General features: G+C 50.8%; 1 protein-coding gene across 1 annotated transcript in view; it reads left to right on the top strand.

Annotated features, from left to right (window-relative positions):
• The window catches only part of RPH3AL (rabphilin 3A like (without C2 domains)), a gene marked incomplete at its 3' end in the record, with an annotated part of 169,511 nt that overhangs the window by 77,686 nt on the left and 70,331 nt on the right, over positions 1-21,494 (top strand). Inside the window, 3 exon segments of the mRNA XM_079725576.1 lie at positions 5,000-5,111; positions 8,852-8,995; positions 11,685-11,814. Of these exon segments, the coding sequence (XP_079581702.1) occupies positions 5,035-5,111; positions 8,852-8,995; positions 11,685-11,814 (351 nt within the window). The 5' untranslated portion in view covers positions 5,000-5,034.

Here is a 21,494-nt window from a genome sequence, read left to right as displayed (position 1 = left end):
ACACACACCCCCATCCTTCAGCCTCTCCCCTCTCACAGCTGGAAGGGCCTCCGAGACAGGCCGGGCCCCAGGTGCCGCTTCTCCCCTCGTTTAGAGCAAGGCTAGAGCCCCCCTGCAGCCCTCCGCCTGCAGACCCCGCTGCCTCTGCTCTGCTCCAGGCCCTGGGCCATTTCCACTTGTGAATGTGTGGGTTCGCCTTCCTGCTTTTTACTTACCTTCTTTAAGCCCCTGTTTTGGTCCCTCATCATTTGATTTTTTTTTTCCAAGTTGGATCTCTATCTCTCTTATGCAAAAATCCCATTCTTTTTTTTTTTTTTTTTTTTTAATTTCTTTCTTTATTTGGTTGCTCCGGGTCTTAGTTGCGGCTTGCCAGCTCCTCTGTCGTGGCATGCGAACTCTTAGTTGCGGCATGCATGTGGGATCTAGTTCCCTGACCAGGGATTGAACCTGGGCCCCCGGCATTGGGAGTGCAGAGTCTTACCCTCTGTGCCACCAGGGAAGTCACCTCATCATCTTATTTTTGTCCAGGGCAGATCGAAGTGTGTCAGTACAAGGGTGTGGTCCGTGTTCAGCTCACATGCACTGCTCTTTGGAAGTCTGGAGGACCCAGCTCTTAAGAGGGCCTGGACCTTGGGAAGGGCACCTCCTGCCCTGCTCCTCCTCGAGGCCCCCGCCGGGGGGGGTGGCAGTGAGCACACAGCTTGGCAGAAGAGGGGGTGCGGGCAGCCGGGGGCAGGGGCCGACTGGCGGGCGAGGAGCCGGCAGCCAGCTCAGACTGCAGAGGTTTGGGGAGCCTAAGCTGACTCTGTCCGCGGTTTCCTAAGACATGTTTCCCCAGGCTACCCTTCCCCTCCCACCACCTGTCCTGCGATTGCTCCGCGTGGGCAGGGGGCAGCTGTGCCTTCCGAGGGGCCAGCCACAGCCCGGGGCAGGCACCTCAGTCCCTGGACGGGGCCTGAGTTCTTGCTCGGAGCCACCGCTGTGGAGATGCTCGGCCGCGAGCTTACCATCGTCGAAGACCCTGCCACCAGCGCCCAAGGCCCCAGGCCCCGGGAGGGGACCTCTCTCTCATCTCCCTGGGCCTCTCTGACGTGTTTGGCCCCGTGGGCTCATCTTCCTCAAAGCTCCAGAAGCGAGATGGGTGGGGGACCCAGGATGCCTCCTCCTCCCTGCCCCGGGGACCAGGCTGGGGTGGGGACTCAGATCCCCCCACCAGGTTGGAGCAGTGACCAACCTCCCACCCCAGGGTCCTTCTCCAGTCCCCCGCCTGCTATCCCTGCATCCCTCCTGCAACTCAGCGGGTGGGAATCTGTTGGAATTGCCCAGGGCAATCCCTCCAGCCTGTCTGTCTCAGCTCCGTTGGGTACAGATGGGGAAACTGAGGCCCAGGGAAAATAACTGATGGTTCCTCGTCTTCCAGTAAGTTTGCATAAAAGCCGGACTTTCCAGCTCTTTTCTCTCCTAGTTGAGTGATCCTCACTGCTACGAAACCTTTCCCTTCATACTTACAGTGCAACGTGACCCGATGCAGAAATAGTATTGCTTAAGGGTTAGCAGACCCGCATAGGTGTGACCTTTTCTCAGTCTCTCATCCTCATTCTTTTTTCTTCTGCCCAACAAAAAATAATTAGATTGAGGAAGAACAGAGCCTGTGGGTGGTTGCAGAGTCATTTTGGCTCAAGTTAAAAAAACAAAGCAAAGAAAAGGAACAGACCTCAGATGGGTCAGAGGACAGATAAATGTTAGTTTGAGGGTTCTCTTGTCAGTGATCCCAAAACTCTGGCCCCCTAAGAAGTGACCCAGGGACTTCCCTGGCGGTCCAGTGTTTAAGACTTCACTTTCCAATGCAGGGGGTATGGGTTTGAACCCTGGTCGGGGAGCTAAAATCCCACATACCTTGCGGCCAAAAACCAAAACATAAAACAGAAGCAATATTGTAACAAATTCAATAAAGACTTTTAAAATGATCCACATCAAAAAAAAAAAAAAAAAAAAGAAGTGACCCAAAGGGGACAAAAGAAGTTCATTCTTTAGAGGTTCATTTGGGGGCGATGTGTTTGGGGCAGTGAGGCGCTGCTGCCTCTCCACCTGTGTTTGCTGCTGTCTCCTGGACGTCCCTACCTGTCCCGCTGTAAAGGAGGTGAAGGTTCGAGCATGAGAGCACAGGGTCCCTCCTTTCTTCCCACCTCCTCCCCCGGCTCAGCTCCGCTCCCTTTTGGTTCAGAAGCTTCTGCAGATGATGGAATTCCCACCCTGAGATTCCCCGGCTTGCCCCTCCCTCTGGGTCACCACTGGTGCATCCCTGCTTTTGTGAGGGTGCCTGGCAGAGCAGAGGGGCCACCTGCATACTCACTGCACCCAGCTGCAGCAGGGTGGGCAGGAAGGCTCAGGGCCTTCTAGTGCTGGGAGCAGTGGCCCGAGACACGGTGCCCCCTGCAGGCCACGGCAGGAATGGCAGTGCCTATGAGGTGATGGACACCTAGTTAACCCTGGGCACAGCCTGTCCCCGTTAGGGACACTCCATCGCTTCCATTTCTTGAAGCTCCCAGAATATTTTTTTAAAAACAATAAGGAAACAGGGCTACTGAGATGAGTGTGTTTTAAGTGTTTACTTGGAACAGAGTAACGCTTTTCACACCCATGCAGCAGTGTGACTGCGCTATTCACGAGATAACAGAACTTATTTAAAAAAACAACAAAACAAATCGTAGCTGAAATGGGACTGGTTTAAAGTTGTTTGATGAGCGTGTCATTTTTGAGCCCACCTGTGTTTTCCTGGACTGGATGTGAGTCTCCTTTGGGAGAAGGTCAAGACTTTAAATGTGAGGACGCCTTTGGTGACGGTGGCACCAGCAGCCCTCCCAGCACTGGGCCTGGCCATGGGGACTCCACACGCGACTCTTTGGGGCCTGGGTTAACTCAGGTCTCGCTCTCAAGGTGGCTGACAATGGGGAGTGGGTGCCTGGATCAGCCGAGTGGAATAGAGCCCACTGCGGTCAAGGTAGTGGGCTTGGTCCCTGAGTGGGTCAGTTAGCTGCAGTCTGCACGCTGCCCCCTGCTGGTCATCACAGAAATAGACATTGGTCTAGAACAACAGTTCTCAAACCATGGTCCAGGGATCTCTGGGGGTTCCCAACGCCTTTCGCGGGGGGGGAGGGGTCCACAAAGTTAAAACTATTTTAATAATAATAATAATACACTTGGTCAAGTTCTCTCACAAATGTACAGGTGAAAAGTTCATTGGCATGAATGCCACATTGGAACTAATCTTTAAGAAACTACCATCTGTTGAGTTTGGGTACAGTATGAAAGAAGCATGTCCACAATTATCTGGGAAGGCTATTAAAATACTCCACCCTTTCCCAGCTATAGCATGTATCTGTGAGAGTCTGGATGTCCTTCATGTAGATTTAACAAATCTACATATCACAAAAGATTGAATGAAATGTCAGATATGAAACTGACTTTTGTTTAGCCAAACATTACATAGATTTGTAAAAATGCAAAACAATACCATTATTCTCACTAACTGTTTTTGTTTTGAACATATAGTTTTTAAATAAAATATGTGAGCATCTCATGGGTTTATTATTTTTTGATGAATTGACAATTAAAATTTTTTCTCAGTGTTCATTTCTCATATGGTAAGTATCAATAGCTATAGCCCATAGCATTGAGTTCTCAAGAATTTTTTATAACAGTTTAATGAGTTGTAGTTCACATACCATAAAATTCAGACATTTAAAGGGTACAATGCAGTGGTTTCAGTGAATTCACAAAGTTGTGCAACCATCACCACTATCTAATTCCAGAACATTCTCATCATCCAAAAAAGAAACCCTGAGCCTGTTAGCAGTCACTCCCATTCCTCCTTCCCCTCCACCCCCAGGCCCTGGCAACCACTAATCTACTTTCTGTCTCTATGGATCGGCCCATTCTGGACATTTTATATAAATAGAACCATACAATATGTGGTCTTTTGTAACTGGCTTCTTTCACTTAGCGTGTTTTCAGGGTTCATCCATGTTGTGTAGCCTGTGTCAGCACTCCATTCCCTTTTATGACCAAATAATATTCCATTGTACACATTTTATCCATTCATCAGTTAGTGGACATTTGAATTGTTTCCACTTTTGGGCTGTTATGAATAATGCTGCTGTGAATATTCATGTACAATGTCATATGTGGACATACATTTTCTGTTCTCTTGTGTTTATACTTCAAAGTCCTTTCTGGGTCTTATGGTAACTCTGTATAGCATTTAAGGAACGGCCAGACTAATTTCCAACCTCAGTGATTTTTAAGCATGTAAAGGAGTCTTGTGTTTGAGAACCACTGGTCTGGAGGGGATTAGACCAGGGGAGTGTGGATAACTCAGTGCTGCCCCTCGTCTTTGCTCTGGGGTTGGGATTCCCTCAAACTCATCCCTCTCCCTTCCCCTCCTTACTCTCCCCACCAACACACGTCCTTGGTGGCAAGGAGAAAGCCAGCTAAGCTCGGCTGCACAAGTTAAGCCACCAGCAAGCTCTGGAGCAGGGTTTCCTCCCTGCAGGTTTCCCAAGGGGGACATTTTCATCGTGGTCCCCATGAAGTAAAGCAGGGGAAGTACTTGGAGGGTGCAGGGATCAAGCGCCCTTGGGGCTCGCCCGCTACGGTGAAAACTGCTGAGGTGTGCCTCTTTTCTCCTTTCCGATTCTGTCCCTTTGACATCCTGCCAGTCAAGTCCAACCTTGTCACTTAGCTGCGTGATCCACCTAGCTACCCCTCCCAGAATCACGAGTCTTTTGAAAGAGGAGCTTTGAGGGAATAGCATTTAGCTGGAGGAGTGATTCTGCTGGTGAGATTCCAGACATCCTCGGGGACGGGGTGGGTATGGGGCAGGGGCCGGCAACGGACAGTGATAGGTTGGAAGTACCGGTTTTGGGTGTCTGAGGGACCCTGTCTGCCAATGACACCCAGCCAATGACACGCTCTTTCTTCTTCCCTCTTCTCCCCTCAGATGTGACTCCACACACTGGCTGGGTGCTCCAAGTCATGGCCGACACCATCTTCGGCAGTGGGAATGATCAGTGGGTTTGCCCCAATGATCGGCAGCTTGCCCTGCGAGCCAAGTGAGTACCTCTAGGGCTTGGCCGGGCCCTCCCTTCCCTCCCCCCTCCTAGTTCCCCTCCTTTCTTTGACAAGATTCAATCCCAGGCCCCCAGAAGGAGCAGTTTGGAGACAAGTGCCCATCGAATACACACCACACTCCTGGCGCTGAGATGGGCACCTAACAGCCATTCACTCATTTAACTGCCGTATGGAATGTGTTCCCATTTCTCAGATGAGGACAGTGAGGCTGAGGTCCTCACCCAAGTCACCCGCCTTGTCAGTGGCAGGGCTGGGACTCCCCTGGGTCCATCTGACCCCACACCTGTGTTCTTTTGATCACAATAGGCTCCAGGGAGCCAGGCCACTTCCTTTACCTTCTCTGTTAAGAGTATAAATCCCCCATCACTGAGCCTTCAGTCCCTGAGTCCCTGGCAGCGGGGAGCCTTTGATCTCTGGATGCCCACTTCATAGTTGAGTTGACAGACCAAAGGCTTGTCTAATTTATGAAGAGCTGCCCTCTGGGCTGAAACACACAACCAGCCTTGAAGCATCCCAGGTCTCTGCCGTGCTCGTGTCAGGGTCTCTCTTGTTCTGGTTTGCCCCCAGTTTTCCTGTTATCTCTCAGCCTGGTGACCCCTCGGCTGTAGTTAGATCAGCCCATCTCCACCCACTGCCCCCCTCCGTGGCTGGAGACCAGGGGCTCCCAGATGCCCCTCCAGCCTTCCAGTCTCTTCCTGTCCCTCCAGGGAGTTGGGAGTCCCTGGGGTCAAATAAGCCTAAGAGTGCCTCTTCATCTGTCAAGTCGTGCTGGGTACAGGAGCCAGCATTTCCCAAATGGGACCAAGTTCAAGAAATTTGCGATTAAACATTGTGAGCTTGCAGGGGACGGAGCTGAAACATCAAAAGAGGGTAGAAAAATGAGTCTGAAATGCCCAAGAAGAGTGGAGGCCTGCGTGATTTGCAGGACTCTTTGCACCACAGTTAATTTGTCCCGCTCACTGGGATGGCTCGGCTCTTTTAGCCCCCATGTGACCCCTGTGGGGGAGAGACCGGGGTGGAACCGTCCTCTCTCCCTCTCTCCTCTGACACCAGGTGAGATGATGCATCCTCCGTGGCTGGATGTGAGGAGCTGGCGAGAGCTGGGCTCTTGTGGGAGGGCCCAGTGTGACCCCTGGTGATCCCGCCGGCATTCCCTTTGGCTCTCCGTGACCTGGTCTTGCGCTCAGCAGCAGCCAGAAGCTGTTGTAGCACCTTTATTTATTTATTTAATTTTGGCTGAGTTAGGTCTTTGTTGCTGCACGCAGGCTTTCTCTAGTTGCGGCGAGTGGGGGCTATTCTTCGTTGTGGTGTGTGGGCTTTTCATTGCAGTGGCTTCTCTTGTTGCGGAGGACGGGCTCTAGGTGCGTGGGATTCAGTAGTTGCGGTACGTGGGCTCAGTAGTTGTGGCACACGTGCTTAGTGTGCTCCGCGGCTTGTGGGATGTTCCCGCACCAGGGCTCGAGCCCGTGTCCCCTGCATTGGCAGGCGGATTCTTAACCACTGCGCCACCAGGGAAGCCCGTAGCACCTTTTATCTCCTCCCCGGGGTGTGCTGCCTTGTAATGCCAGGCTCCTTAAAGGAGAGTGTTACAAATCCCCGCAGCCAGGGACAGGTGAATGTGTACCCCTGCCCACTCCAAGGCCTGGCCTCCCTTCCTGTCCCCACCAGTCCTGCCCCGTTCCCATTCTTTGCTTTCCTCAGCTCTGTGAGGGTCACTTAAAAAAGTATTAGTCTAGGGCAAGGTATTTTTTAAAATTGAAGTATAGTCGATTTACAGTATTATATTTGTTTCAGGTGTACAATATAGTGATTCAATATTTTATAGATTATACTCCATTTGAAGTTATTGTAAAAATTATTGGCTATATTCCCTGTGCTGTACAGTATATCCTTGTAGCTTATTTATTTGATACACAGTAGTTTGTACCAAGGCATTTTTTTAAATTGGAGAAATAGGCAGTCTAGAAGTCTGGACCTCTCCAATGCAGCACATTACTTTATGCCTTCATGCCTTTGCCGATTCAGTGTCCTTTGCCTGAATGCCAACTCCCTGCTTCCATTGGGGGAGCTCCTATTCATCCTGCAAAACCCAGCACAAATGCTACCTCTTTGGTTAAGCTGTTCCTAATGGTCTCACCCATGATCATTATAAAAACCATCACTAACTGCCACTTACTCAGCAACTGGGCATCTGCTATGTACAGAGCAGTTTATATACCCTCCTTATTTCACCTTCCTGGCATCCCTTAAAGAGACAGATCAGGCAATCAAGGATGAGCAGCTGTCCAAGTTCTCATACCTGGAAAGGGACAGGGCCATAAGATGAGACCACCCACTGGGCTTCAGAATCTGAGTCCTTCACCTTAACCAGCCTGGGATGGCTTTCTCTCTACTCACAGAGAAAGGACATGCTTTGTAGCTCTCCTAACTTATACAGCGTCGGCAGTGCTTGGATGCAAGAGCTGCACTGAGTGGTGACGTGAGGCCACCAGTGTCCATCCGTTTCAGGGAACCACTAGGAAGGCGTCCACACCCTCACCTTCCTGCCCTGTATCCTGTGTCACAATCTCTTGTCTGCTGCCTCTTCTTTAGGGGAGCCCTTCTTTTTTTTTTTTTTTTGCGGTACGCGGGCCTCTCACTGTTGTGGCCTCTCCCATTGCGGAGCACAGGCTCCAGACGTGCAGGCTCAGCGACCATGGCTCTCAGGCCCAGTCGCTCCGCGGCATGTGGGATCTTCCCAGGCCGCGGCACGAACCCGTGTCCCCTGCATCAGCAGGCGGACTCTCAACCACTGCGCCACCAGGGAAGCCCTAGTGGAGCCCTCCTAGAGCTGCTCCCCTGCCTGGGTCAATTCCCCTTATTTGCACATCCTCCTCACGCCCACCTGCGTGGCCTGCCCAGTGGCTCGTCCCAGCACCTAGCGAGCCTGGCATCACAGTGGATGCTCAATAAATAGGTATCGAATGAATCGCTCTCAGAATTTTTCAGTAAATAAATATTTTTGTAACTGATCGGGCATCCGTCTCCCCCAGAATATTGTAGTTCTGGAGGGCAGTGACTTTGCCACCTTGTCCGTCTCTGTGTTCCCACCACCTGGCGCAGAATGTCTGGAAGAAGCTGGGCCCCAGGGCAGGGAGTTGAGGCTTGGTCCACTGCTGCCACTTTCACCATCCAGAAAAACAGAAAGCGTTGGAGTTCTTCCCCTCAGTCCTGGGGCTCTGGGCCGGGCCCCAGTCCCGCCTCGCCACACTGGCCGGCCCTCACCGCTCCTCCTGTGCTGCGTTACCCTCCTGCCCTGGATCCCTCTCGTTTTCAAAATGCTGCGTGAATATCCGTTTATCCTCAGCGCTTGTTTTTAACCTAATTACCAGTCTTTCCTGTCCCACAGTAAACTCCATCTCACTTTCTTGTACAACTCAGATCCGGGTGTTCATTCTTCTCTTGGTCATCTTCGGTGCTGTTCCCTTGAAACCGCTCATGCTGTGGCCATGGCCTTCGGCACATTCCATGCTCCTGTCTCCCCCCAGCCCCCCCGAGGTGCTAAGGGGGTGCTGCTATCCTTGTGGGACCCGGGAGCTGGCGGGTGGCAGAGGCAGCGTTTGGAGGCTGGTGTCTGAACCCCTTGCCCCTGACACACAGACTGTGCTCAGGGGACCTTTGTGGATGTGGCGGGGATGCCAGTTTGCACTGGGGTTGCACTTCTGTGTTGTCCTCTCTCAAGGTTGCAGACGGGCTGGTCTGTGCACACCTACCAGACAGAGAAGCAGAGGAAGAGCCAGTGCCTCAGCCCAGCCGAGGTGGAGGCCATCCTGCAGGTCATCCAGAGGGCTGAGCGGCTTGACGTCCTGGAACAGCAGAGAATCGGGTAAGGGCTGCTCCCAAGATGGGGCAGGAGTGAGGCCGTGGAGAGGGAAGCAAGGGCATTTAGTCCAGATCAGTGGGCTGGGCGTCTGGCACCCTGGCTTCTAGTTCCAGCTTTTCACTGGGAGTGAGTCAGCTCTGCCTGAACACCCCTGGCGTGCAGATTCCTAACCCAGCCTGTCCAAGCCTCAGTATACCCCTCTGTAAGATGGGGATAGCGGCTGATGCATGGGCCCCAGGCTGTGGGGAGGATGAATGAGTGCCGTCAAACACGTTAAGGTCTGTTTAGCTCTGCACAAAGGAGGGTCACTGTGGTTCAGCCAGGGGAGGGATTGACGTGGAGGCTGAACTGTGGGTTCTCTCATCAAAGACCAACAGGAGCCGCTCTCCAGCTTATTCTAAGCTCTTCCGGCCTCCGGCATCCAGAGCTGTCTCCTACATAGTCTTCAGTTTTGTTGTATCTTTTTTGTTGTTTAATTACAAAAGCAATTCATGATTCCTAGACAATCTGAAAAACACAGGCAGGCACGAGGAGGAAAACATAAATGCAGGGCACTGGCAGGAATTAATTTGATTCTGGTCTCCTTGTTCTTTTTCTATTTATCTTTTTCTATTAAATAGATGATCATTTTTAAAAAGTCAGACATTGTAGAAATGCACAGTTCTAGAAAGTGAAAGCACCACTACAAAGACCACTGCTGTCCAAACAGTTTGTTGTCTGTGCCTCCGTAATACTGACATATTACTACCATTTCATTACAAAAAGGGTTTGTATCTGACAGACTAGTTGTCTTTTGCTCTTTTCTCCCCACCGCACCTGGCTGGGGCCCCTCCCTCTCTCAGGCCTAGCCCAAGGGTCCTGCAAAGCTCTGCAGGTCTCCGAGGTGCCTGTGCTGATGGGCCAGCACCACATCCCTCAGGCTCCCCCAGGAGGGCGTGCTGGGAGCTGGTGAGGGGTGTCCCCCGTGGGCTCCCCGCAGCTGTGGGAAGCATTTGCGCCGCCCTCCCATCCATCTGAGCTGCCATCTTTGCCTTCCCTGTGCTGCTCACATCGTCTGGCCCTGGCTGTGAGCGCTGGGTTTGGCTGGGGCAGGAATGGCCCAGGAGGCAGTTAATCATCTCATAGGGAGGAGGTGTATCCTGTGTGTTTCCATGAGTGGGAGTCACAGGGCTGTACGGAGAGGGGGTCCCCCAAAAACAAGTGGGTCAGGCCAGGGCCGAACTCGGCTTTGCTCCCGGATCCCTGCAGATCCCTGGAAGAGGGACGGCGATTCCTGTGCAAGTCAGGAGTGCCAACTGGAGGGCAGGTGGGCAGAGGCAGCCTCAGCGCCCAGTCCGCCCTCCGTCGGCCCCCAGGCAGGGCCTGATCACCCCAGGGGAGAGGGTGGAGTTGCCATGAGACTTGGGGTGGCCTGAGTGTGGCCCTGGCTCTACCTCTGAGGACTTGTGCAGTGCTGGCAAGTGCCTTCACATCTCGGAGCCTCAATCTTCTCACCTTTAAAGTGGGGGCGAAACAGCATCCTCTGCACTGGGCGGTTGTGAGAATTACAGGACATAACGTACCCACACCCCGTCTTCCATGCATTCAAGAATTTTCACTGGGAATCCACTGGGCACTGGAGACACAGTGGCCAACAAAACCGAAGCAGAAGTGGCCGCGTGTTGTGGGCGTGGCAGTGTTGTATGACAGGTTGTCATGAAACGGGTCACGGTGGGCTGGGGGGCCGTGGGACTCAAGGAAAGGGACCTGTCCTGGGCTCAGCGGGGTTCAAAGAGGACCTCTTTCTCTCTCTCCCTCTAGCTTCTCCGTCCACCCAGGTGCTTAAGCCAAAAGCCTCTATTCCTTCCTGGATCCTTCTCTTACCTCTCCTCCCCCAAATCCATCCACGATGACTCTGAAATACAGCCCGTCCTCCTTCCGCAGCCCTCCCGCCGCCTCCTGCTGGCTTCCTCCCTGGACTCCCCCTGTAATCCCAGCTTTCCACAACGGCTGGAGGGAGCTTTTAGAAAAGTCACTTAGATCAGATCACTCCTCTACTTAAAACTCTTCAGTGGGTTCGCGTTGATCTTGGAAAACAGTCCAAACTTCAAAAACCAATCCAACCTACAAACCCCGTGTAACCTGGCCCCTGCTCGCCCCTCCAGCCTCCTTTATCCCAGGCAGTGTAGCCCCCTGGCCTTCTTACCATTCTAATGCGCCAGGGCCTTGCTGTTTGTACCTGCTGCTCGCCCAGCTCTTCACATGTTTGGTCCTTGTCATCCTCTACCTCTCAGTTCAGATGTCCTCAGAGAGGCCTTCACGAATCACCATCTAACATGCCCTGACCCCTCCCAGCCCCACTTATTTTATTTCATAACACTCCCCACTCTGAAGCCAGTTTGCTTGTTTATGGACTTTCTCCCTTCATTGAACATAAATTCCATAAGAACAGGGACCGTGTCCATCTCTGGCTTGTTTGCTACAATATTCCCAGTGTCTGGCATGTTGTAGGTGCCCAGTTAATGGTTGGTGAGTGAGTGAATGATTAGGAGTTAGCCAGGGGAAGGGATGGGGCAGGGAACAGTACCCCAGGTGAGGGAACCAACCCCCAGGAAGTGGTATAGTACTGGGGCCCCGTGGCAGCCGCGCCTGGGCAGGGGTCTGGTTGGAGACAGGAAGCACATGCCATCTGACTCTGTGTCCTGTGCTGCAGGCGGCTGGTGGAGCGGCTGGAGACCATGAGGCGCAATGTGATGGGGAATGGCCTCTCCCAGTGTCTGCTCTGTGGGGAGGTGCTGGGCTTCCTGGGCAGCTCATCGGTGTTCTGCAAAGACTGCAGGAAGGTAAGGCCCTGCTCTGGCTTCCCAGCCTGGACCAGCCCTGTTACTCTGTGGCTTTGCATCCTGGCTCCCAGGAGTGTGTGTGTGTGTGTACATTCGTGCATACATGTGTGCACACATGGTATCCTATGCTTCTTGACAAGAAGGATTGGGGCCTGAAGGTCAAATGGCCAGGCTTCTAGTGCCAGCTCTGGGGAGTGGACCTCTGGGTCTCACAGGCCTGGGTCTGAGTTCAGCTCTTCCACTAGCTGTATGACCTCAGAAAACTTATTTACTTATTTACTATGTCAAGCCTCACCTTCCTCATCTATAAAATAGGGATAATGATAATATGTACCTTAGAGAGTTGTGAGGATTAGGTATTATATGCAAAGCTCTTAAAACCTTGTTTGGCATATAAGTATTCAGGATATGTTATTAGTTGTCATTAAATACAATTTTCCTCAGGGCCAAACAGTTTGCTAAGATTACACTTCCTATTCTATTGGTCTGCTCTCTTGATCCCTTGCCACTCAAATGAGAATGATCTTTGCAGCAAGGCCAAGTGGATTTTCTCCTTTTCGTATACCCCACTGATTGTTCTAAATTATGCCACATATTAATATTGAGTCCAAGACTTCTTAAAATAACTTTTTGTTTTTCCTGGAGTTTCTAATTGCCTTTCTTTTCTCATTGACCAAAGAATAATTTGCCTTTCAGTCCTCAAGGTTATTTAGCATCTGAATTTCACTCTCTGTTGCGTGAAGCCTACTTTTTTTTTTTTCCCTGCCAGAAACTCTTCTGGACTCTTATTCCTGCTCTAGCCTACAGTAGTTACTGCATAGCTGTCATCATGGGACTTCCCTTTACTGCCCTCCTAGGTTAGAAGCACTGTTCCCAAGACACCATGTCTTTTTCTTGTTTTGTTTTTCACTCTAGTTTTACTAGAACCCATTCTCAAGTAACTTCCATGTGCTAGTCATTATTTTAAGCCTGGAGTTATTTTGGTGAACAAGGCAGAGAAAGAACTTTCTCTCTTGAGGGAACCCCAAAAAAGTAATGTAATAGATAATAAATAATAGTAAATAGTAAAGTAAATAAATAAAGTAAATAGTAAATAGTAAAGTAATAGATAAGAAGATTTCAGGAAGAAAGGGCTTCCCTGGTGGTGCAGTGGTTGAGAATCTGCCTGCCAATGCAGGGGACATGGGTTCGAGCCCTGGTCTGGGAAGATCCCACATGCCACGGAGCAGCTAGCCCTGTGAGCCACAATTACTGAGCCTGCGCATCTGGAGCCTGTGCTCCGCAACAAGAGAGGCCGCGATAGTGAGAGGCCCGCGCACCGCGATGAGGAGTGGCCCCCACTTGCCGCAACTAGAGAAAGCCCTCGCACAGAAACGAAGTCTCAACACAGCCATAAATAAATAAATAAAATTAAAAAAAAAAAAAGATTTCAGGAAAAAATAAATTCTGGAAAGAATTAACAGGGAATAGAAGACTGAGGGTGGGGTGGGGCGTTAAGAGTTGAGAGGACTGTAAAATATGGGAACGTCAAAGAAGTAAACATGGACTTGGCAGCAGAGGCCATTGGCAGCCTTGACTAGGGCATTTTCAGTGATGTCCAAAATCTGGATGAGAGATCCAAGGTGCAAAGAAGTTAATGTACCAAATGAATAGGAGGGAAAGCCAGGATTTCCGCTAAGGTCCCTCTTCCCCGTTCTGTCGCATGTGGTGAACTGGGCTGAGGAATGTGGATTAACTGGTGAGGGGTCCCAAGAACAGCGGAGGTGTGGGAGGGGCCTGAGGGTCAGGGAGGGGGTGGGCACTTTGGTGCCGCTCCTCTGCAAGCCTCCACAGGCCTAGACTAGATAGATACCAACGAGGTACTGCTGGGCACAGGGACTCAGGAATGTCTTGCTCCCAGCACCTGGGCAGGTGGGGTTCTAGTATGTGGCTTCTGCCTGGGAGAATGAGGCCCAACAGCCTGTTTCCTCCTCCTACCCCTCAACTCCATGACTACCATAAATGTCCGGGTCTGTGGGACCATGAAGAGGCTGTCAGAGCCTTGTCTCCTTTCCCCGGAAAAGTTTGGGGCCTCTGCCGCAGAGGCAGGCTGCTGCCCCTGGTTGCTGAAGGGTTAATGCCCGCTGCTCCTTGCAGAGCCGTTTCCTAGGCAACAGTGGGAGTCCCAGGGGAGAACCTCCGTGAATGTGGGGGTGGGGGAATGCTCTTCCAGATACTCTCGCCACCACAGCAGGCTGAAGACTTGGTCCTGGCTTGGATGGTGAGATCAGGAGCCCTCTGAGTTTCTGAGGGGACTTGTGCTTGGGTGAGAGTGGGAGGAGAGCGTGCCAATTAGGGCCACAGCTGAATGATGGGCATTTGGGGGGGGGGGATTATCTTCATCCATCCTTGAGAAGACTGTGTCATTCATTCAGTCATTCCTTTACTCATTATGCAAATAGTAGAGGGTCTACTGTGTGCAGGCCCTGTTCTAGGTTCTGGCGATACCATGAACAAGATAAAGTCCTTGCTCTCATGGAGACTGTTTTCTAGGGGTAGGAGAAGACAGACAATAAACAAATTTAAAATAACGTTAAGTAGACCTAGGGTTCTGTAGTGAATTAAAACAAAGTGCTCAAGTTGAGTCTCTATGAGCTCAGACCTGACCACAGCAGGAGCCAGCCCCAGGAAGATCCAGGTGGAGGAGCGTTGCAGGCAGAGGGACCAGCAGGCACCAAGGCCCTGAGGCAGAAATGAGCTGGGCACGTTCAAGGAACTAATGAAGGCATCTGGGGCAGAGGGAGCGAGCGGTGGGCGTAGCCAATCACACAGAGCTTTGTAAGTCAAGATCAGGAGTTGAGATGTGATTCTAAGTTTCATGGGATGTCAGTGGAGCGTTTTAAGCAGGGATGTAATGTGATCTGGTTTGTGTTTTGAAGAGGTGAGCCTAGCTGCTGTCTGGCAAGTGCGCTACAGGGGGACATAGAAGGAAAGCAGGAGGTGAGTTAGGTGGCGATGGCTGTCATTGGAAGATGATGAGGTTGGGGACGAGGCAACATAGGGACAAAGGCCATACGCTAAGGGAATCAATCTCTTCAATGTATTCTAAGCAAATAGGAAGGGGTTAGGGGGGTGATTGAGGGTCCTAGGAAGGAAAGCGGGTCCTAGATTCCAAATGGGCCAGGGCTAGAGGTCACTTGGTCCTGCACGGTGAGGGGACGGAGGTCCTCCTGGGTTGCCGGTAAGTGCTTCTCCCATGCAGAGAGACCTGGGTTGTGCTCCAGCTTGGGCACAGCGCAGTGACCTTGTATGAGCCACTTAACCTCTCTGGGCCTCTGTTTCTTCATCTGTAAACGGGGGAATAGAACTACATCATCATTGGGTGGGTGTGAGGCGTAGATGAGCTAATGCAGGGAAGCCCTCAGTGTCGGGTCCATCGCAAACACTCAGTAAAGGATTCCTGTTATGATTATTATCACTATTATGATTAATTCACGTCAAGGTCCTAGCTCTTCAGACTGCCCAGGTGTTACAAAAACAGAACCAACCTCACATACATCTCAGAAGAGGTTTCGTGACATCCCATGGATCAGTCAGCTCAGGCTGCCATAACAAAAGACCACAGACTGGGTGGCTTCAACAACAGAAATTGATTTCTCACAGTTCTGGAGGCTGGGAAGTCCAAGATCAGTGTGCTGGCCAATCTGGTTTCTGATGAGGACTCTCCTCCTAGCTTGCAGACGGCCACCTTCTCACTGTGTCCACACATGGTAGAGAGAGAGCTCTGGTCTCTCTCCTACTTCAGATAAGGACACTAGTCTCTTTGGATCAGGGCCCCTCCCTTATGACCTCATTTAACCTTAATTACCTACTAACGACCCTGTCTCCTAATACAGTCACATTGGGGATTAGGGCTTCAACACAAGAATTTTGATGGGACACAATTCAGCCAATAGCAACCTATGTTCTCCTTTTTACAATTCATGTTTCCCTCCTTCCTTCTTCCTTCCTTCCTTGTTTCCTTCCTTCCTTCCTTCCTTCCTTCATCCCTCCCTTTCTCTCGCTCTCTCTCTCGCTCTCGCTCTCTCTCTCTCTCTCTCTCTCTCGCTCGCTCTCCCTCTCCCCCCACCACCCCCCTCTCCCCAGGATCTTACTTCCCCCACCAGGGATTGAACCTGGGCTCCGGCAGTGAAACTGCTGAGTCCTAACCACTGGACTGCCATTTCAATTCATGTTTTCTTGAACTGAAAATTGGAGTTCCCACAGTTAGTCCCAAAGTTTTTGTAATTTATATAAAAGCCTCTGGAAGCCTTTGTAGCTCTCCAGGATTGGATTTCTTAAGCAGGGAAACCAAACTTGATTTCTGTGCAAGTTCCTCAGGTGAACCTAACACTCAGTCATTTATTCAGCCTGTTCTTGGGTTAATTTTGGGTTAGGGGACTCCAAAAGGAGAAGGGTCCAGAACGGCCACTTCCCTCTGGTCCTCATGGTCAAGGTGGGCAGACAGTACCCTCTAGAGTGATGCTGACTATGGCTGGGACCAGGGTTTCCAGGACTGAAAACAATCAGGAGGGCTGCCTGGAGGAGCTGGCCCCTGAAAGTTGGTTAGGCTTCTGAGAGGCTGAAAGCAGAGCCAAGGGCATTCCAGGGATGGGAGAACAGCACAGCAGAGGCATACAGCTGGAAATGGGCTGGGCAAGTGCCTGACTATGAGGATTCAGGCCCAGAAGACAGGGAGGACACCCTGGGCCACTCTGCCAGGTGGTGGTCGCTTAGGAGCCAAGTCTCTGGAGAATCAGGAGGGAGGCCCAGACTTAACCTCACAGCCCCCTGCAAAGCTTTAGCCCTTGTACAGGGGCTCTCTGGTGTCTGGGAGGGGTAGACAATGTCATCTATTCACTCTTTCAACAAATATGTGTTGTCATATAAATATGACAATATACTGGGGCAGGCATTGGGGATACAGTGTAAAGACACACAGATGCCTGCCCTCTAGGCGGTGGGTGTTAAATGATTATGGGTAATTAATTACAGTTGGGTTTGGGGTTACAGAGGCAGCCCTCAGGGGCTAAGAGAGATCTAACAAGGTAGTGACCAAATTGGGGGTATCAGGATCCCTCCACTCTGGGCTCACCAATTTCCGGGGTGCCTCCCTATTTATTTCTAGCTCTCCTCTCCACCTCCCCACCTTTTGCAATGGCTATAGCACTGGCTCCCAGGAGGTGCTTGGGCAAGGGCAGGCTGCAGAGAAGGGATGCTGGGGAGATCTCTGACATGGGAAGCATCCAGATCCATGTCTGGGGGGCAGATCCTCAGGTGCTCCTGGCCACATGGCGGTGTCCTGAGCAAAAGCCCTGGCAGTGTTCAGCGGCCACAAGCTAATGAGCGTGAGGGTGGAACCCATGATGCTGGTCCTCAGAGCAGCGTCCCCTCTAATTGGGCCTGCATGCCCAGGCTGCCTGCTCTCATTATCAGAAGGCTGTGGTGGGAAGGGAGAGGGGCTGGCTGGTTCATTAGAGAGGTCTGGCACTCCTAATTGCTTAGGATCTGAGTCTGCCAGCTTTCACTTTAATTGAGAGTCTGGCTTCACCAATAATAGGGAGGCTGGGCAGGGCTGCTGGAGAGCCCCCCTGAGCCCAGGATGGCGTTGTCACTGTGCGGGGGAAGCAATCAGATTTTTCTCTGGTCTCAGCTACAATGTGCTCCACGTGTGGGAACAGAGGAGCCTGCCCGTGACATGATGGTCTCGGTCACATGTGCTGAGTCCTGGTGAACGAGAGTGAGGCAGGGCTTCCCTGGTGGCGCAGTGGTTGGGAGTCCGCCTGCCGGTGCAGGGGACACGGGTTCGTGCCCCCGTCCGGGGGGATCCCACATGCCGCTGAGCCTGTGCATCCGGAGCCTGTGCTCCATGGCGGGAGGGGCCGCAGCAGTGAGAGGCCCGCGTACCACACACAAAAAAACAAAAACAAAAAGAGTGAGGCAGCCCCACACTTTGCTCAAAGCCTTCAGGGGACATCCAGCTGGTGGGGTGGGGTGGGGTGGGCAGGCATCCCCCACCCAGGATGGGGGGCCATTGGAGGAAAGGCGCCAGGCCAGACCCTGATCCCTGTCCCCAACCCTGCTCAAGGCTCTGAGGAGCGGTATCCTGCTGAGGTCATCCTAGACCCACAGCAGGCAGTAACCCTGGAGCCACTAATCCCATCACGGGGGCCGCACCCTCATGACCTCTCATGGAACTCTAATCACCTCCCAAAGGCCCACCTCCAAACACCATCACATGGAGGGTTAGGACTTCAACACACAAATTTTGAGGGGACACAAATACTTCATCCATAGCACCTACTGAATAGGAACTCTGCCAACAGAGGCAGTGTGTTTAACAAACAGCCCTCCTGGGGATTCTGATCCTCCTTGGGCTGGAAAACGCCTGCTCTGGGAATTCCCTGGAGGTCTAGTGGTTAGGACTCCGTGCGCTCACCGCTGAGGGCCTGGGTTCAACCCCTGGTCGGGGAACTAAGATCCCACAAACTGCATGGCATAGCCCAGAAAAAAACAACAGCAACCCTGCTTTAAGGTCCCAGCCCCAGGCCCGGCTCAGGTGGTGGTGAAGGACCTCAAGTGGCCGCCTTCCCTCCGCTTGTCTTGCTCCCCTTGCCCTCCCCATGCTCTCCCCTGCACCACACCCCCAAGCCCTCAGCTTAGAGTCTCCTGCCTCCTCCCTCAGGCCATCCTCGCTCTTGCAAACAGTGAACATGGAGGCCACTGCCTCACCTTGTAATGTCCTTTGGAGTTTATAAAGCACTTTCACAAAAGTCATCCTTCTGGGTCCTTAGGGCAAAGCCATAGGGAATCAGGGTCGGTGAGGCTGTTCCACAGTCACAGCTGGAGAACAGGGGCTCAGCTGAGGTGATGTGGGCTGCTCAGGTCACCTGGCCAGATAGTGGGGGAGCTGGGTCCCCAGGGTGAGTTGCTGTGCCGTGCTGCCCCTCCATTGCTTCAGACCAAAGCATTCATTATCTCGTGCTTCCCCTTCCTTGGAGAAGCAGGGATATCTTATTAAAGAACACAGGAGAAGCAACATCATACTCAATAGTTATTGAAAAATTTTCTCCTAAAGTCTGGTATAAGACAAGTTCTATGTATCTGTATCACCACTTCGATCCAACATTGTGCTGGAGGCCTAACCACTGCAATCAGGCAAGAAATAGAAATGTGTAGCATAAGGATTAGAGAATAGCTAAGACTCATTATCATGAAAACATGGTTATATAACTAGAAAATCTGAAAAACTCTAAATACAAATGGTTAGTATTAGTTGGTGAATTTAGCAAGGTGGTTGTCTACAAGTTTAATATACATACAAAAAAATCCGGACAGGTGTACCTCAGAGATACTGTGGGTTTGGTTCCACACCACTGCAGTAAAGCAAATATTGCAATACAGTGACAAATTTTTTGGTTTCCCAGTTCATATAAAAGTTATATTTACACTTTAGAGTCTTCCTTTCATGAACAGCTTCTGTGCAGTATGCGATGCTCTTTGATAGTATTTTACCCATAATAGAACTTCTTTTAAAATTGGAGTCAGTCCTTTCAAACCCTGCCACTGCTTTATCAACTAAGTTTATGTGATAGTCTAAATCCTTTGTTGTCATTTCAACAATCTTCACTTCAACAATCTACTCCCTTCCCCGGGAGTAGATTCCATCTCAAGAAACCACTTTCTTTGTTCATAATTTCTTTGCTCTTTCTTTGCTATAAGAAACAACTCCTTATCTGTACAAGTTTTATCATGAGACTGCAGCAATTCAGCCACATCCTCAGGCTCCACTACTAATTCTAGTTCTCTTGTTATTTCCACCACATCTACTTCCTCCACAGATGTCTTGAACCCCTCAAAGTCATCCATGAGGATTGGAATCAACTTCTTCCAAATTCCTGATAATGTTGATATTTTGACCTCTTCCCATGAATCATGAATGTTCTAGTGGCATCTAGAATGGTGAATACTTTCCAGAAGGTTTTCAATTGACTTTGCCCAGATCCATCAGAGGAATCACTATCAGTGGCAGCTATAGCTTTATGAAATGTATTTCTTTTTTTTTTTTTTTTTTGCGGTACACGGGCCTCTCCCGTTGCAGAGCACAGGCTCTGGACGCGCAGGCCCAGCGGTCATGGCTCACGGGCCCAGCCGCTCCGCGGCACGTGGGATCCTCCCAGACCGGGGCACGAACCCACGTCCCCTGCATCGGCAGGAGGACTCCCAACCACTGTACCACCAGGGAAGCCCTGAAATGTATTTCTTAAATAATAAGACTTGATCCATGGGCTGCAGAGTGGATGTTGTGTTAGCAGGCATGAAAACAGCATTAATCTCATTGTACATCTCCATCAGAGCCCTTGGGTGACCAGATGCATTGTCAATGAGCAGTCATATTTTGAACAGAATCTTTTTTTTCTCAGAAGTAGGTCTCAACATTGGGCTTAAAATATTCAGTAAACCATGTTGTACACAGATGTGCAGTCATCAGGCTTTGTTGTTCCGTTTATAGAGCTCAGGCAGAGTAGATTTAGCATAATTCTTAAGGGCTCAAGGATTTCAGAATGGTAAATGAGCATTGTCTTTAACTTAAATCTTCATTAGCCCCTAATAAGAGAGTCAGCCTGCCCTTTGAAGCTTTGAAGCCAGGCATTGACTTCCTCTCTCTGGCTATGGCATTCCCTTCCAGTAGAGGGCTGTTTCATCTATGTTGAAAATCTGCTGTTGAGTGTAGCCACCTTCATTTATTATCTTGGCTTGATCGCCTGATAACTTGCTGCAGCTTCTGCATCAGCACTTGCTGCTTCACCTTGCTCTTTTATGTTACGGAGACGGCTTCTTTCCTTAAACCTCATGAACCAACCTCAACTAGCTTCAGACTTCTGAAGCAGCTTCCAGAGCTTCCTCACCTCTCTCAGCCTTCATAGAATTGAAGAGAGTTAGGGCCTTGCTCTGGATTAAGCCCTTCCTTAAGGGAATGTTGTGGCTGGTCTAATCTTCTATCCAGACCACTCAAACTTTTTCCATATTCATAATAAGGCTGTTAAACTTTCTTATCATTCATGGGTTCACTGGAGTAGCACTTTTTATTTCCTTCAAGAACTTTTGCTTTTTATTCGCAAATTGGCTAACTGTTTGGTGCAAGAGACCTAGCTTTAGTCTGGCTTGGCTTTCTTTGTTTTTTTTTTAATATTTATTTATTTATTTATTTGGTTGCACTGGGTCTTAGTTGCGGCAGGCGGGCTCCTTAGTTGCGGAGCACCAACTCCTTAGTTGCAGCATGTGGGCTCCTTAGTTGTGGCTCACAGTCTCCTTAGTTGTGGCTCACAGGCTCCTTAGCTGCAGCTTGCCAGCTCCTTAGTTGCATCACACGGGCTCCTTAGTTGTGGCATGCAAACTGTTAGTTGCGGCATGCATGTGGGATCTAGTTCTGTGACCAGGGATCGAAGCCCGGCCCCCTGCATTGGGAGCGTGGAGTCCTACCCACTGTGCCACCAGGGAAGTCCTCTGGCTTGGCTTTTGACATGGCTTCCTCACCAAGCTTAACCATTTCTAGCTTTTGATTTAAAGAGAGAGACATGTGACTCTTCCTTTCAGATGAACACCTAGAGGCCATTGGAGGGTTAGTAAATGGCCTAATTTCAATATTGTTGTGTCTCAGG

This window comes from Hyperoodon ampullatus (genome assembly GCF_949752795.1).
Source record: "Hyperoodon ampullatus genome assembly, chromosome: 19".
Classification (NCBI taxonomy): Eukaryota; Metazoa; Chordata; class Mammalia; order Artiodactyla; family Ziphiidae; genus Hyperoodon; species Hyperoodon ampullatus.
This window is presented reverse-complemented; position numbering and strand designations above follow the sequence as displayed.